Source organism: Leuciscus leuciscus, assembly GCF_965113295.1.
Source record: "Leuciscus leuciscus genome assembly, chromosome: 1".
Lineage (NCBI taxonomy): Eukaryota > Metazoa > Chordata > Actinopteri > Cypriniformes > Leuciscidae > Leuciscus > Leuciscus leuciscus.
In genome coordinates, this window is record NC_138725.1 from 28,052,073 (window position 1) to 28,070,836 (window position 18,764).

Consider the following 18,764-nt stretch of genomic DNA (forward strand, 5'->3'; position numbering starts at 1 on the left):
AAACACCTGCTGTTAACATGCAGAATCACTGAAGGAAAGAGAAACACAAGAACAGAAAATAGAGAAACACAATAACTACGGCTGACTTCCAGCCATTACACATTATTACACTTATTATTAACCAGTATGACTTTATTTCTGTCAAACAGAAGTTTTTAATTGAAAATGTTTGTTTGAAGTTACCATTATAGAGATCAGTGCTTTTAAACACATCATGCATAAACCAAAAAAAACAGAGCTATGTTTTAGAAACACAGAGATATCACAATTTAGCACATTAATCTCAACAATGGTGGCAATATTTATTTTGTATTATTATTATTCATGCAGCAGTGCATGCTGGGAGTTTTAAATTATCCTGGAACCCAGCATGCATTGCGACATTCTTTTCACCATTGTTGAGATTCATATGCTGATTGTTGATATCTGTGTGTGTCTGAACCAAGCAGGAGTAAAATAAAATTGAATGCACTATGATTGTTATTTTTCAGAAGACCTGATTACAGAAATAATGATTTCATTTTGTAGATACACAGATATATTCTAAATATGAAATACCCATAATTTCAATGAATATATACAGGAAAAATCTGAAAATCAGACATGACCAAGATGATTGTGACATCATCACAAAAGAATAAAAACACCTGATCATCTTCCTCTTGACTTTTTCTTGCCATATCAAATGTGTTTTATAAACAGTTACAGCAGTCAGAGATAGATGAAAGGTAAGAAGTCAAGGGACAAGAGACCAACTAAAGCAAATACTGATCTCCATCATGGTGACAACAAACTTTATTATTAACTAAATCTCTGTTAATTCTCAACAAGAACTTTTGTACATGTATGAAATAAATAATCGTAAACTGGTTTCACACTCAGTGTTGCTGGAAGTCAGTTGTAGTTCTTGTGTTTCTGTTCTTGTTTCTCTGTCCTTCAGTGATTCTGCTTATCAGGTGTTCATCAGTGTCTCAATTCACTCTCTTATTTTCATTCACTCTGTCAAGGGGACTATATTAGTGAACTAATGTAGGGAATAGTGAATGAGGGTATAGGGTGTGATTGGGAAAACAGCCTCTGAGTGTCGACTTTGAGCGCTGTTAATTCACAGTATATTCCTGTAGGCTAGTTTTGTTTTCTACGTAGGGCTGTGCGATATATATCGTGAGATTGTTATGCGCATCTCGTCAGTAAAGCCGGTTCCTTGATTAGTAGTAAATCACCATCACCTGCTTTCAGATGGAGCGGCATTTAGGGCTGAGGAGATAATTAAGTGATTAATTTAGTGATGATTGAGCATTATTGAAGACACCTGATGTTAACAAGCAGAATCACTGAAGGAGAAAATCTCAAATTGTAAGTTACCATTAAGGTGATGGGTGTTTGCTTTAGTTGGGCTCTAGACCATTATATGTTTACTTTACTATTTACTGTTGTTTGTCTGCTGTTATTGATTTATAACAGTTAAAAGAACAGAGTAAAATGTTATCTTATACAGTTGGTTATGTTTTGACATAATCATGCTGTGATCTGAAAAGGGAAACTTATTGAGATAGTTTTGTTTAACTTGTTAGCAGCCGTTTAGTGATTCTTCAGCCTATGATTATCAGTATTTTACTTATATTTAATAAACATTGTTCTGATCAAAAAACATTCAAATAAATTCATTTAAAACACAGACATCAATAATCAGTCTGTGAATCTCAACAATGGTGACAATAATAAAGCATGTTGCAGTGGCTGCCACCAATCACAACTCATTAATGGCTCCCATCATGCATTGTGGTATGAATAAATTATGATCTGAATTGTATGTAATTTACTTTTCCTAATTGAATATTCTGCTCCTCACCATTGTTGAGATGCATATACTGAATCTTGACATCTGTGTGTGCCTAAAAGAATGATTTTTTTTTTTAAACAACTTTTAAGAAATCCTTTATATTATATCAAAAATCTTGGGCATTTATGCAGACTCACTAACCAACAACATAAATCGAAGTCAGAAAGAAGGATTTTAATGAGTTTAGTGATCAAGTTCAAATGATGATTGTCATAACATAACCAACACCATCAGATCACTTTTTTCTTTGTTCAACTAAAGATTATAATTCAGTAACAACAGACAAACAAAATCTAAAGTTAATAATATATGGGTCAAGAGTCCAACTAAAGCAACCATTGATCGTCATAACGGTAACTTACAATTTGAGATTTTCTCCTTCAGTGATTCTGCTTGTTAACATCAGGTGTCTTCAATAATGTTCAATCATCACTAAATTAATCACTTAATTATATCATTAACTTAAACACTCTTGACTCATACACTCCCAGGAGTGTTAATTTAACACTGGAGTTTTTGCTGTGTACAAAGAGCCGTAGTTAACTGACAAGCTGAGCCATATCGCATTAATTATCGCTGGCGATACGTCCGCGTAGGGCTGTGCGATATATATCGTGAGATTGTTATGCGCATCTCGTCAGTAAAGCCGGTTCCTTGATTAGTAGTAAATCACCATCACCTGCTTTCAGATGAAGCGGCATTTAGGGCTGAGGAGATAAATAAGTGATTAATTTAGTGATGATTGAGCATTATTGAAGACACCTGATGTTAACAAGCAGAATCACTGAAGAAGAAAATCACAGATTGTAAGTTACCATTAAGGTGATGGGTGTTTGCTTTAGTTGGGCTCTAGACCATTATATGTTTACTTTAATATTTACTGTTGTTTGTCTGCTGTTACTGATTTATAACAGTTAAATGAACAAAGTAAAATGTTATCTTATAGTGTTGGTTATGTTTTGACATAATCATGCTGTGATCTCAAAAAGGAAACTTATTGAGATAGTTTGGTTTAACTTGTTAGCAGCAGTTTAGTGATTCTTCAGCTTATGATTATTGGTACTTTACTTATAATTAAAAAAATGTAATAAACATTGTTCTGATCAAAAGACATTCAGATAAATTCATTTAAAACACAGACATCAATAATCAGCCTGTGAATCTCAACAATGGTGACAATAATAAAGCATGTTGCAGTGACTGCCACCAATCACAACTCATTAATGGCTCCCATCATGCATTGCGGTATGAATAAATTATGATCTGAATTGTCTATGTAATTTACTTTTCCTAATTGAATATTCTGCTCGTCACCATTGTTGAGATGCATAGACTGAATCTTGACATCTGTGTGTGCCTAAAAGAATGATTTTTTTTTTTTTTTAAACAACTTTTAAGAAATCCTTTATATTATATCAAAAATTCTGGCCATTTATGCAGATTCACAGTTATGTTGTAACCAACAACATAAATCGAAGTCAGAAAGAAGGATTTTAATGAGTTCAGTGATCAAGTTCAAATGATGATGGTCAAAATATAACCAACACCATCAGATCACTTTTTTCTTTGTTCAACTGGTGATTATAATTCAGAAACAACAAATAAAAACAATATAAAGTTAATAATATATGGGTCAAGAGTCCAACTAAAGCAACCATTGATCATCATAACGGTAACTTACAATTTGAGATTTTCTCCTTCAGTGATTCTGCTTGTTAACATCAGGTGTCTTCAATAATGTTCAATCATCACTAAATTAATCACTTAATTATGTCATTAACTTAAACACTCTTGAGTGTGGACTCATACACTCCCAGGAGTGTTAATTTAACACTGGAGTTTTTTGCTGTGTACAAAGAGCCGTAGTTAACTGACAAGCTGAGCCATATCGCATTAATTATCGCTGGCGATACGTCCGCGATATTAATGCGATATGGCTCAGCTTGTCAGTTAACTACGGCTCTTTGTAGTAAATGCCGCTCCATCTGAAAGCAGGTGAAGGCGATTTACTACTAATCAAGGAACCGGCTTTACTGATGAGATGCGCATAACAATCTCACGATATATATCGCACAGCCCTATTTCTACGGTATATTACTGTTTTAATGGAAAAGGGTATGATACTGTCTGAATTACGCCTTTTTTTACAGCAAGGGTTAACAGTGTAGTTAACTGACAAGTTGAGCCATATCGCATTAATTATCGCTGGCGATACGTCCGCGATATTAATGCGATATGGCTCAGCTTGTCAGTTAACTACGGCTCTTTATAGTAAATGCCACTCCATCTGAAAGCAGCTGATAGTGATTTACTACTAATCAAGGAACCGGCTTTACTGACGAGATGCGCATAACAATCTCACGATATATATCGCCCAGCCCTACTAGCGTGACTTGAAATGTATTGAGTTACAATTACACTGTAAAAAATACAATTGTAAAAAAACGGTCAATGACTGTCAGCTGCGACTGTCAAACAAAAACCGTAAAAATAAAGTAAAATATCCTAATTTAAATAAGTTCAAAACACTTTTACACAAATCTTCATAAATCTTTTTAACAGAAACACACAGTTAAAACAGATATATCGCAATTATGTGTTTATTTTTTTTACTGAAAAACATGCAGTTAATTTTATGCATGATTTGTTGTGAGTATACGTCACTGCATCAGCAACTACACAGTTACTGTCAGTTAATTAATGCAACATGCAGCAAATTGTCAGTGTTTTTCTGCTCAGTCTGAACTGAAGCTCAGGCTCTACTCTTCAACACAATGGTGACACACAAAACACACCATACAGAAACACTTTAAACCCCAACAGAACATTAAACACTAACAGATCTCTCAGGATCTCAGCATCTCCACTTATTACTATCCAGACTTTATTTCTTTCATACTAACATTCTTATTGAGAGTTAACAGAGGTTTAGAAGTTGAAGTTTTAAGAATAAAGTTTGATGTCACCATGATGGAGATCAGTGTTTGCTTTAGTTGGGCTCTTGACCTATTAGTGTTTAATAATAATGTTTATCTGGTTGCTTTAAAGGTCTCATTTTATGCCCCTTTTCACAAGATGTAAAATAAGTCTCTGATGTCCCCAAAGTGTGTATGTGAAGTTTGAGCTCAAAATACCCAACAGATCATTTTTTACAGCATGTTTAAATTGACATTTTTTGGGTCTCAGAAAAACGAGCTGTTTCAGTGTGTGCCCTTTAAATGCAAATGAGCTGCTGCTGGACGACACAGGGGGCGGAGCTTCATGAGCTCGCGCTCAGTCTGTTAGGAAAAATTCATCTCACGGAATGATGATTGATAATATCAGAAACTCTCAGTAACGGCGTTCATTTCGAGTCGGACAATAATGCCTACAGAGTCAGAGTGCTGTATAGAGATGAAACAGGTATGGTTTAGTAGTTTAATTACGGTTATTATAACGTATTTGTCATCTGCTTGTAGGCTATGTATCCATTATTTATTAATAGCCTACAAGTCTGCTGTCTGAATGATGATCAAACATGTACTGATGAGTTTAATAAAGTTTATTGTACATCACACAAAAGATGAAGCGTCAGTTTTACTTCAGAAAATCACCGTAAGAGCTGAGTAAACACAGTAGCCTAAGTTATAAGAAGTGCGCAAGTAGCCAGTAGAGTTGAGGGAGCATTCCTGTGGGCGGAGGTTAGTCAAGAAACGGTTCTAGTGACATCATTAAAGAAGGAAGTAGAGGGATGTAGTCCAATCGAGCCGTTTTTTGTAGTCAACTTCTGTTAAATAAAATATCTCGCTTGGCATTGAACTTTGAGCTTTATAATTTTACAGATATTATTTATGCTCTAACAGCAACATTACACACTAACTAAAGTTTGAAACATGGGATCACGCAGAACGGGACCTTTAACTGTGTGTCTTTGATGCATATTTGTTACTGCAGGAATCCAAGAGAAACTCAGATCAGATGATGTTGGTCACTTTTTAGTGATAATAGTCATCTTGTAGTGTCCTGCTTTATTAATACCACCTGAAGTGTAATGTCTGGGAGTGTATGAGTCCACACTCAAAAGTGTTTAAGTTAATGAGATAAGTAAGTGATTAATTTAGTGATGATTGAACATTATTGAAGACACCTGATGTTAACAAGCAGAATCACTGAAGGAGAAAATCTCAAATTGTAAGCCACCGTTATGGCGATCAATGGTTGCTTTAGTTCGGCTCTTGACCCATATATTATTAACTTTAGATTTTGTTTGGCTGTTGTATCTGAGTTATAACTGCCAGTTGAACAAAGAAAAAAAAAAGTGATCTGATGGTGTTGGTTATAACAATCATCATTTGAACTTGATCACTGAACTCATTAAAATCCTTCTTTCTGACTTCGATTTATGTTGTTGGTTACAGCATAACTGTGAATCTGCATAAATGCCCAGAATTGTTGATATAATATAAAGGATTTCTTAAAAGTTGTTTAAAAAAAAAAAAATCATTCTTTTAGGCACACACAGATGTCAAGATTCAGTCTATGCATCTCAACAATGGTGAGGAGCAGAATATTCAATTAGGAAAAGTAAATTACATAGACAATTCAGATCATAATTTATTCATACCGCAATGCATGATGGGAACCATTAATGAGTTGTGATTGGTGGCAGCCACTCCAACATGCTTTATTATTGTCACCATTGTTGAGATTCACAGGCTGCTTATTGATGTCTGTGTTTTAAATTAATTTATCTAGATGTCTTTTGAGCAAAACAATGTTTATTAAATATTTTGAATTATAAGTAAAGTACTGATAATCATATGCTGAAGAATCACAAAACTGCTGCTAACAAGTTAAACCTAACTACCTCAATAAGTTTCATTTTTCAGATCACAGCATGATTATGTCATAACATAACCAACACTACAAGATAACATTTTACTTTGTTCATTTAACTGTTATAAATCAATAACAGCAAACAAACAACAGTAAATATTAAAGTAAACATATAATGGTCTAGAGCCCAACTAAAGCAAACACCCATCACCTTAATGGTAACTTACAATTTGTGATTTTCTCCTTCAGCGATTCCGCTTGTTAACATCAGGTGTCTTCAATAATGCTCAATCATCACTAAATTAATCACTTAATTATCTCATCAGCCCTAAATGCCGCTTCATCTGAAAGCAGGTGATGATGATTTACGGAACCGGCTTTACTGACGAGATGCGCATAACAATATCGCGATTTAAATCGCCCAGCCCTAATGTCTGATTAAGTCGTTAAATATTAGTTGTTAATTTTTGCATGATAAATCTGCTGTAGAAGATCCTGCAGTGCTGTGATACTCAGATTTTATGAAGTCATTATACAGAAAATGTTTTGACAGGATCATATAGACTCACTCAGACATCAAGAATCAGCGTATGAATCGCAACAATGGTGACATTGAAAAAAAATCTGAATTACTATATAAAGTCACAAAAAGGCTTTGTTGGTTGTCACCATTGTTGAGATTCATATGTTGATTCTTGATGTCTCTATACTACAATAAAAATGAATCAGCTCTAAACTTTTACTGTACAATATGTATATATATATATATAACTTTTTTGTTTTTTTTTGTTTTATAATACTGATCTCACAATATTTCAAGGATTATGTGAAAAATTATGATATTAATTTTAGACTTTCTTATAAAGCTAACCCCCATTTACATATTATGTAAACTAAGCTAATTTATTCAAAGATTTGGCTGACACATCAATAAATTAAATCATCATATGATGACTATAACATCATCAATGAATGATCAAGATCATCTGATATTTTCTCCTGCATTTATAGCTAAAACAAATGTGTATCAAATACACAGTTAGAGCAGCCAAAGGAACTTTAAAGATCAAACACTAAAAGTTCAAGAGCCCAACTAAAGCAAACACTGATCTCCATCATGGTGACATCAAACTTTATTCTTTTCAATAAAGCTTCAACTTCTAAACCTCTGTTAATTCTCAATAAGAATGTTAGTATGAAAGAAATAAAGTCTGGATTGTAATAAGTGAAGATGCTGAGATCCTGAGAGATCTGTTAGTGTTTAATGTTCTGTTGGGGTGTAAAGTGTTTCTGTATGGTGTGTTTCGTGTGTCACCATTGTGTTGAAGAGTAGAGCCTGAGCTTCAGTCCAGGATGAGCAGAGAAACACTGATGAAATGCTGCATGTTGCTTTATTTAACTGACAGTAACTGTGTAGTTGTTGATGCAGTGACGTATAGTCACAGCAAATCATGCATATAATTAACTGCATGTTTTTCAGTAAAAAAATAATTTGAAATTACTGTGTTTTAACCTTGTGTTTCTGTTAAAAAAAGGTTTATGTAAAAGTATTTTGCACTTATTTAAATTAGGATATTTTACTTATTTTATGGTTTTTGTTTGACAGCCGCAGCTGACAGTCATTGACCGTTTTTTTACGATTTTATTTTTTACAGTGTAATTGTAACTCAATACATTTCAAGTCACGCTAGTCACCACCCAGCCAGCAATGACATGTGGGGCCCAAATGGGTCCGACATGTCCCACTTTTAGTACATCTGGGCTTCCACGGCTTGCCCCAATGTGGATCCCGGGTGCAAGCCCATAATGGGGCCCACATTTGCCGCCCATGAAGCCCTCATCTGGGCCCCACATGTCATTGCTGGCTGGGGAGTGCTTCCCCACACTATCTTGAATCATCAGCAGTGTTTCTATAAAATGATCTGAGGAGATGATGCTGATACCCCTCGTCATAATTCTCAGGTAATTATTACTCTCATTAAACCTTTATATTTTCTCGTATTGAGCATTTTGTATTAACCGCATATTAAAAGCTTCTGTCCCACATAGCAACATTGTTTCGGCCCAGATCCGGCCCACATCTGGCACTTGTGGAATGCGGATCTGGCCCACATGCAGCGTGGAATGATGGCACTTGACTGGACCGCTCCTGTTTGCCAGATCTGGGCCACAAGCAGGCCATAGCAATGCCACATGTCAGCCAAGACCAAAGAAATAAACCAGAACTGAGTATATATTAAATATGGAGTCATCTCAGCCTTAATAAGCCTGTTAACAAGCAGAATCAGAAAAAGAGACGAGCAGAAACACAATAACTACAACTGACTTCAGACACAGTCTTACACTCTAAAAAGAGATGTGTTAAAAATGACACGTTGCGTCAGTTTTAACACATGTAGTGAGTGTGCTCAGGGACAGCACATGTTGTGTCAAATTTAACACAATAAATGTGTAAGTCATTTTAACACACAAATTGTGTCATTTAAAAAAAATAAAGCGAAAGGGCCAGATGCAAAAATATTAACCATTTAATCAATAGTCGAGTACAGAATGCATGTGCACACAAAGTACAAGACAATATTTCAAGCTCAATGACTGGACAGACTCACTGTACTGGACATTATTCAGTTATTCACACTTCAACCCCTAATTGATAATGCTGCTTCAAAAGTTCATGAAGAGATAACAGTTCACAGAGTTTACAATTTGAATTTAATTAAAATGTAGCAACTGACAAAATATTGTATATAAATAACTTGTATTTTCACTGGCCTGTTTGTTTGAGAACATAGCAAACATTCACAGTGATGGTGAGTGTCGGCACTCAAAATGATGAGTTGAAAACAACACAACCTGTAAAAAGAGTTGCTAAAAATTATACGTTGTGTATATTTTAACACATGTAGTGTGTGTGCTCAAGGACAACACATGTAGTGTAGATTTTAACACATAGTGTGTGTGTGCTCAGGGACAACACATGTTGTGTCAGATTTAACACACAACCTGTGTCGATTCTTAACACACACTGAAAAAAATTATACTTTGGATTAATTTAAAAAAAATTATGTAATTTCGTCCCCTTGGAATTATAAGGTTCTATCTGCGTTCTGAGCAGTTGTGAGATATTGAGCTTCAAAGTTTTTGCATTACATATAGGAAAATTTATATGGGGAACAAGTTTCTTTCAAACATGAAAATAACAGGGACCCTAAATGTATTCTAAATATACAATATCAAAATCCTCTCAAATTTGTAAATGGGGATTTTTTGAATGGGTCAAATGCAGATAGAACCTTCTAATTCTACAAAAACACTTTTCGCTTAGAATTATAAGGTTCTATCTGCTAAAACATTATTTGAACACTAAATATAAAATTATTAATGTTGTAACAATGTCTCAACATGTGTTAGAAAGTAAAATTTTATCCTTTCTATGACATTTATTTCATATTTTTAGCACTTCCATGTATTTAGGACATTTCATATTAAGCAAGGTAGGTCTAAATATTTTGTCCAGTGCAGATGTTAATTTTTGATACCAATTTGGTGGGTAATTAAACACATTATTGCAGAAATTGTTACTTTAATCTTTCTTTTGTTTAGACAGAAAGCAGCTACTGTAATACATCTGAGCAGGACTTTATTCCACCTAAAGTGGGCCAGGTAAAATGGCTTTCTCTCTAGACATCAGTATGGCTGAAATAACATGCTAATGTTTATTGTTGTAATTAAGACCCCATCAATTAAATGGTTGACTATTTGACCTTTAAGGCTTAATATTGTAAAAATTAAGACATTTTAAGACTTTAAAAACTGCAAGAAAACAGACATGCTTCAGCAAATTAATTCATAGTTAATAATCATTGAAAAATGATTCACTGACTATATAATCACAAAAAATGTCGGACTAATTTTTTAAAGGGATAGTTCACCCAAAAAATAAAATTCTGTCATAATTTACTCACCCAGGGATGGGCGATATATCGCACGATATTGTTATGCGCATCTCATCAGTAAAGCCGGTTCCTTGATTAGTAGTAAATCGCCATCACCTGCTTTCAGATGGAGTGGCATTTACTACAAAGAGCCGTAGTTAACTGACAAGCTGAGCCATATCGCATTAATATCGCGGACGTATCGGCAGCAATAATTAATGCGATATGGCTCAGCTTGTCAGTTAACTACGGCTCTTTGTAGTAAATGCCGCTCCATCTGAAAGCAGGTGATGGTGATTTACTACTAATCAAGGAAACGGCTTTACTGACGAGATGCGCATAACAATCTCACGATATATATCTCCCCGCCCTAAAGATGATACATCTTCATATGATGTGTAGTGTTCAGTTGTGAGGGTATAGTGATGGAGGTGTGTGTTCAGTGTTCATGTCTAGGAGATGGGTGGAATCTAATCTATAACAACTGTGTTGCAAATTTCGATCCAGTTCTAAACTGGGAGGCCATATTTATGCAGTAATGTGATAGTGTGACGTGTGAAAAGGCATTTTATAATATCTTTTCACCCATCTCCCGAGTCTCAGGTTATGTTCTAACAATTCCGCTGTCCTGGATTTGCTCCAGGTGGGCTCCTGCCCCTCCTGGCATTCGTCTTTCGAGGATTTTGCAGAAGTAAGCCTGAGACAGAAAACAGAGGAGAGCGAACCACAGATAATTCCAATATTTCAAAAACATTCAATTCAGACGTGTGGAATTCTTTTACTTGTTCCATTATCATATCAGTTGCAATTTTAATTCCAGATGTCAACCGAGTTTCATTGACCAAGTCTGAATTGTTGCTGTTGTCTCAGTGTGTTGTGACACCTGAAGCTGCTTTTCCAGTTCATCCTTCAGTCCGCTGCATGTGCAATGCTCATTGCTTTCTCTCATTACAGCCAGATCTGTGGGTTGTCTGGTTAGCATTTGCTGTTTATGGTGTCATTCACACATTTAATTTTTTAGCAGATATTTTTTACCTGCAAAAAACTGTGGTACACCGTAAAAAAATAAATCTTTAAAAAAGGGTCAATGACTGTCAGCTATGGCTGACAGACAAAAACCGTAAAAATAAAGTAAAACATCCTTATTTAAATGAAGTGCAAAAAACGTTTACAGAAATTTTCCTTAAATGTTTTACAGAAAAACACTGTTATTTTACAGCTATTTGCTGAATTATTACGATCACACCAGAGTTGTATAGTCCAGGGGTCAGAAAGTAGAAGTCCTGCCATAGTTTATTCCACCCATGAACTCAGTCAGCTGATTTCACTAATTAGTTCTCTCTTCTGTCTGAATTAGAAAATCCAGGTGATTGGAACAAAATACTGAGGAGGACTTTTACTTTCTGAACCTGGACTTCACACCTCTGACTACATGTCAGCCAAGAGTAAAGAAATAAACCAGAACTGGACCTTATCTGAGCCACAAAATCTGTGTATATTAAATATGGAGTAATTTCAGCCTTAATAAGCCTGTTAACAAGCAGAATCACTGAAGGAAAGAAGAGAACAGAAAAAGAGACGAGCAGAAACACAAGACCTACAACTGACTTCAGCCACAGTCTTAGATCAAATCCACTGAAGATAAAAGAAGACATTAAATCTGTGAAGATCTCAGCAGAGGAGGTTTAAACAACTCCACAAACAACATTACCAGCTTCACTTATTACTAACCAGACTGACTTTATTTCCGTCAGACGTCTACAAAAGTTTTATTGAGAATTAACGGAGGTTTAACTCTGTGTTTCATTTAAAGTCACCATAACAGTGATTAGTGCTTCCATTAGTTGGGTTCTTAACTCTGATTATATCTTTTGTCTTTTATGGCTGTTGTGACAGTGTGTTTGTTAAACACATTTGCAGCAGTAAAGAAAGCTAAAGTGAAATTATATCAGGTGATGATGGTTACCTGTTGATTTATAATCATCATGAAGTATCCTGCTCCACTGACGCTTTTCAAATCTAACAATTGTGTTCCAATAATATTTTCACATCATAAACCCTGAGTTACTTCAGTATGAGATACAGCAGTACTATAAGAATCAATTAGAAGAATTTTATAAACTTAAGCACTAAATGATAATTTTCTATGACAAACATCAATAATCAGCGTATTAATCTCAACAATGGTGACAATCAAAAGTACCTTGCTGCAATGCATGCTGGGTACCAGCATAGTCCAAAACTCCCAGCATGCATTGCAACATGAATAAATTATGCAGCTGAATTGTCCTATAATTTTGTATAATTTTAAATATTTGCTTTTATTTTTTGCTGTTGTTTTTGTAGTGACATTTAGTAGCTTTTTAGTAATGTTCAGAGTTGATCAGTTTATCTGAATATTTTTGATTGTCACCATTGTTGAGACACACATGCTGATTGTTGATAAGTGTGTGTGTCACAATATAGGTAACGTTTATTCTCAATGTTGTTTAAAAGTCTCTGTTAAAATATTTTAACTGATATTCTCATGCTGCAGTAAAACAGTGTTTCTGATGTTATTTCAACAAAACAATTTTATTATGCAAATCACATCAGTGATTCAGGCTATAGCATCATGATTACAAAAGCCATCAACAGGTAACCATCATCACCTGCACTGGCATGAATAAATTTAGCCTTCTTTGCTGCTGCAAATGTGTTTGACAAACACACTGTCACAGCAGCCAAAAAAGATTAAATAATATATTAAGAGTTAAGAGTCCAACTAATGGAAACGCTAATCACTGTTATGGTGACTTCAAATTAAACATCTCAATAAGGAGTTCTGACAGAAATAAAGTCAGTCTGGTTAGTAATAAGTGAAGCTGGTAATGCTGTTTGTGGAGTTGTTTAATCCTCCTCTGCTGAGATCTTCACAGATTTAATGTCTTCTTTTCTCTTCAGGTGATTTCATCTGAGACTGTGGCTGAAGTCAGTTGTAGTTCTTGTGTTTCTGCTCGGCTCTTTTTCTGTTCTCTTCAGAGGTGTAAAGTCCAGGTTCAGAAAGTAAAAGTCCTGCTCAGAATTTTGTTCCAATCACCTGGATTTGCTAATTAGCAGTTTTTCAGCCAGGAGATAGAAATCAGCTGACTGAGTTCATGGGTGGAATAAACATATGGCAGGATTTCTACTTTCTGACCCCTGGGGCCTGTTGCACAAAACTAGGATAAGGGATTAAGCCAGGATATCTTGGTGATCCTGGCTCAATTGATCCGTAATCCGGTTGCACTAAAGCTGGATAGGGGGCAGGAGGATATGTTATGGTATAAATTACCATGGAGATTTATTCTGTGGAGCTAGCCTGCTCCAGACCAGGCTAAATTCCAGGATCTATTTAATCTCATCCCTAATGTCAGTCAGCAGTCACCACAAATGGAAACCAATAGTTATTTCACTGCTCACTATACATTGTTATCACATATAACTACCACTGTCATTATTTAAACGTTTGTGATCATTAATTTCAATCATTTTGGATAAATAATGATTTTTAGATGTTGCTATCATTAGATAATTTACAGTTTCCCATAGACTATAAGGCTATATAAAATGATAGAATATTAGGGCCACAGAGGGAAAAAAAAGACAAGTCATAATATTGTAACCAGTTGTTTTAAAGGAGGACAGTTGTTAAAATGACAGATGTGGGGCATTTCGTGAAATTGTACTTCAGTATGATTTCATAAACAAAGACATGCTGATGTGCCAGAATATTAAGTATCACATTGTCATAAGTATCAAAACTGTAAAAAGAATATGAAGCTTTTCTGCAGAAAGAACCAGCCTCATAAATGTATGACTTTATCCTTTTTCCTCAGTGTGGCCCTAGCACTCTGTCATATAAACAAATACACAAATACACATTCCATATGAATATAAAAACACAATGTGTAACATTATGTTCCTTTATTGAATAAGGACAAAACAAAGCAGGTAAACCATCAGCTCCTTTCGAAACTGAAGTCACAGTGACTCTACAAGATGGAAAGCACAGAATCAAAGCATATTATACAAAATGATACATACACATTCAAAGGTCTGTATATAACACACCATGCATGTCTGCACACTAAAATAAATGCAGGACAAATCCATACACAGCAACTGAACAGACAAATGAATGGATGCAGTAGCCTCCCTGCAGCCTTGTATTACACACATACCCCACAAACATCATAAGAGGCCAAATTCGTAAAAAAACGAACCCAAAAAAACCCAAATTCCTCTGCCACCGCAGGACATATTTAACCAAAATTGAAAGCACACATACTAACTAAAATAATTCAACACATATTGGTCCCTCAGCAGCCGACCACTGTCGTCATCAGGGAAGATTGCCGGATTGTCCCAGTCCATGGCTGGTGGCACTCTGGGGGCCCTCTCCTTCCTCAGGCAGGCCACATTGTGGAGGACAGCACAAGCCACAGTAATATCACATGCCCTAACAGGGCTGACCCTTAATTTGTGAAGGCAGTGAAAGCGTGCCTTCAGGAGGCCAAAGGTCATTTCAACTCTGGCCCTGGCATGGGCATGGTTGTAGGCCTGCTGTGCTTCCTGGGGGTCTGTGAAAGGTGTCAGGAGAAAAGGCTGGCAGCCATACCCCCTGTCTCCCAGCAACACACCAGAGAATTCACCTGTCAACACAAAATCTCATCATTACTACCTCATAAACACAGTGATATTCTTGACACAGCCATGATGGTTATAAATAGGGGTTGTGTGGCTTACCTTGTGATAGGCACTGATAGATTTCAGAGGCCCGAAAGATTCTGGAGTCATGGACTGAGCCAGGCCATTTTGCCACAACATTGCTGATCACACAGTCAGCATTGCAGACCATCTGAAATCATAAGATGAGGAATATTACACCAATCAATGCACATCACTGGCAATGCAAAGTGTTCGTCAATGGACAATATCAAAAAGTTATGTTCACCTGAACATTAATGCTGTGAAAGGATTTCCTATTCACAAAATCGGCCTCATGGGCACCTGAGGGGGCTTTTATCCTTATGTGTGTGCAGTCCACTGCACCAATGACATTGGGGAAACCTGTCACACAAAGTAATGAGTATCCTACTATGTGTTAACAGTTGTCCTGTAATTTGTAGATCCTCTTACCTGCAATCCTATAGAACTCCTCTTTGATGTCACAGAGTCTTCTGTGGCCAGGGAAGGAGATGAAGACATCTGCTAATGCTTTGATAGCCAGACACACACTCCTTATTGTGCGGCAAATTGTGGCCTTGTTCAGCTGTTCTGCATCCCCCACTGAGTACAGGAAGGCTCCACTAGCAAAAAAGCGCAAGGCCACACAAACCATTTGCTCCACACTCAGTGCATGGCTCCGTGCAGTGCGGTGCTTAATCCTGGGACCCAGTAGTCTGCATAGATACCTGATGCCATCTGCAGAAAACCTGTATCTTTCATATAGATGGTCATCAGGGAAGGCCAGTGGGTCCAACCGGTCCCTGAAGACCCTTTCTCGCCTGAAGGCTCTCCTCAGCACAAGTGCTTCTTCATCCACCACATCTCGCAAGAATGGGCATGCCATTGTCAGACCAGAAAGGAACACACAATTTTGGGCCTTCATATAGGCTAGTGGCCACACCTGGTGCTGGGGGGGTGGGCAAAAGAGGCCGGTGCCTTATAACGATGACTTGGTTGTACTGATTGCTGGGAAAATAAAAAAAAAACCTTAGAAAGATGCCACCGTCCTGTGTGCTCACAATAAGAGCTCATATGTCATGGCTCACTTGACTTTACGAGAATATACCTAATTTTTATTTTGAGCTGTGTCATCTTCTTGGAGCTGGGGGAGGAAAGAAAAATAATGATTAATACATTTGTGTTACAGTTAGCATACAGTGTACATTGAAGGCATATCTCACCTCCCTCTCAAGTTTTTTTATTTCAAGGTCCAGTTTCCTAATTGTCCTCTTTTTTATTTCGGACTCCAGTGCAAGATTTTCCATCTTTTTCTTCTTGTACTGAATGTCTATGTCTGCCAGTTCTATTTGGCGCCGGAGGTGGTTGCCATACAACTTTCTGATAGCTTGTGAGCTCTGTGAACACAATACAGTTAGCGCAGCTGGAATTTGGCAGGATGTGGTGTCCTTTTATTAATACGCACTATGTTGCCAGGCTGGTTTTCCCACTGTATAGCATCTGGGTCCTGTAAAAGAAATTAGATTTTTTGATTTTGATGAGGACTCCTCACCATTGTAGAGTAAATAGTACTTTCACAGTCTTAACATGATACCTCATGCCTTCTGGAATCCAGAGAGATGGTCTCCTCCTCATCATCGTCTCCATCATGTGCTGTTGCTGCTGCACTGGGGCTTTCACCCTATCACATTTAATCGGATTCATATTGAAGCTAGTAGACAAGACATGCCAGGCCTACAGTATGCCTTTGATGGAGTACTCACTGGATCAGCAAATTGATTCAATATGAATGTGGTTGTATCCCATGTAGAGATGGAAGGACATACCTTGAATGAAGCGGGTGGCATCTTGGGAGGAACCTATGCTCGTCTCTTTCCCCCCAGGGATCTCCTCTAAGACGGGCCTGCCTTTATTTAGCTCCAAGGCCATGTCCTCTGCTGGGGTAAGGTCAGCCTTTGGTGACCCACCACCCGTGCCTTGTCTGTGGGTATTCTTTTTCACTGCTAAAACAGTACAGACAATGTGTGAGCAGGCACCTTCTGGGTACAATATATGCTTGTGCTTTGTTAAATATTAGTCAGGGACCATACCATTCTGCAGAATGTTCTTGTATTTGATTTTGACCTGCTGCCATGTCCGTTTTGGCCCGTTCATGTTTAATCTACATCACACGCACACACACACACACACACACACACACACACACACACACACACACACACACACACACACACACACACACACACACACACACACACACACACACACACACACACACACACACACACACACACACACACACACACACACACACACACACACACACACACACACACATTCTTTATCACAAGAACATTTAATGGAGTCACACTGCAAAAAATGACTTGGTATTTTTGTCTTGTTTTCAGTAAAAAAAAAAAAAAAAAAAAAAAATCTTAAATAAAGATGTATTTTCTTGATTTGCTAAATGACCTAGCAAAATAAGTATAGTTTAGACAAAAAATATAAACTTTAAGTAAATGTGTGCTTAAAACAAGCAAAAAATAAAAAATCTGTCAATATAATAAGAAAAATTCTCTTGAAATAAGTTTGCTTTTTCCATAAACACTTAATTTTAGAAAAGTCCTCTTGTTTCACTGGCAGATTTTTTTGCTTATTTTCCTAGGTAATTTTGCTCAAGAAAATATTTAAGATTTTTTTTAGATATTTTTTTTTTTTACTGAAAACAAGACAAAAATACTAAGTAAGTAAGACATTTTTGCAGTGCAGTGAGCAACCGACCTTGGGTCCTTTGAAAGGCGCTATATAAATTAAAGTGATTATTATTATAGCTCATCTATTTATTCAATAAAATTTTATTTATAGCACTTTTCACAATTGTTTCATTCTGTCAAAGCAGCTTTACATTAATAAAAGCAGGAGAAACACACAAAAAAACGGTGGACAACATAAGAAGCAGAGTACAACGGCTAAGATTAAACCGTACTGAGCGTAGTAACGTTAAATAATAATGTAAGGCTTTAATAATAATTTATCATAGCTTTATACAGTGTGATGGAGTTAATTTACACAATTTCACTCATATCTGCAGTGCATTTCAATTAAAAATTTAACCGTTTCATAATTACAGTACAACTGCGTTTTTGGAGATGTGAATTAAATATTTGAATTGTAATTGTGATGTTTCAGCGGAGCGGTGAGTGTGTAATTGTGCACTACTTACGCATTCAGGCGGTCTGCAATACTTTGCCACGCTTTTTCTCTTTGCTTTATCACTGTGGCGGTGTTGCCTTTCTTCTTAATTATATCTTTTACCTCCTCGTATGCTTCCATGAGGATTTGTGCTTCCGACGGGGAAAAGTACGCGGCTCTAGTTGCCATGGTAAATCAGTTAATCTGTGATCTGTGGCGGGGTCTATTTGAGTAAGCCGTGAGCGCGCCGCGCACCTATCCAGGATTGGTTT

General features: G+C 36.5%; 2 protein-coding genes across 2 annotated transcripts in view; one reads left to right on the top strand and one right to left on the bottom strand.

Annotated features, from left to right (window-relative positions):
- The window catches only part of LOC309497856 (uncharacterized protein), a 606,947-nt gene that overhangs the window by 140,589 nt on the left and 447,594 nt on the right, over positions 1 to 18,764 (top strand). The gene's annotated exons all lie outside the window — the stretch shown is intronic.
- LOC309501740 (putative nuclease HARBI1) lies at positions 14,804 to 17,015 on the bottom strand. The gene is made up of 8 exons (XM_082173951.1): positions 16,895 to 17,015; positions 16,766 to 16,807; positions 16,524 to 16,697; positions 16,409 to 16,444; positions 15,754 to 16,308; positions 15,569 to 15,684; positions 15,361 to 15,472; positions 14,804 to 15,266 (listed from the first exon to the last, which is right to left on the bottom strand). The coding sequence occupies exons 5-8, from the start codon at positions 16,223 to 16,225 to the stop codon at positions 14,902 to 14,904; spliced, it is 1,065 nt and encodes a 354-aa protein (XP_082030077.1). The 5' UTR covers positions 16,226 to 16,308; positions 16,409 to 16,444; positions 16,524 to 16,697; positions 16,766 to 16,807; positions 16,895 to 17,015; the 3' UTR covers positions 14,804 to 14,901.

Excerpts from the sequence above, each read along its gene's own strand:
- LOC309501740 (XM_082173951.1), bottom strand. The coding sequence starts at position 16,225 with ATGAAGGCCCAAAATTGTGTGTTCCTTTCTGGTCTGACAATGGCATGC. Across the intron at positions 15,685-15,753 it reads GGAGTTCTATAGGATTGCAG|GTTTCCCCAATGTCATTGGT; the intron begins GTAAGAGGATCT and ends TTTGTGTGACAG. Across the intron at positions 15,267-15,360 it reads CTATCAGTGCCTATCACAAG|GTGAATTCTCTGGTGTGTTG; the intron begins GTAAGCCACACA and ends TTGTGTTGACAG.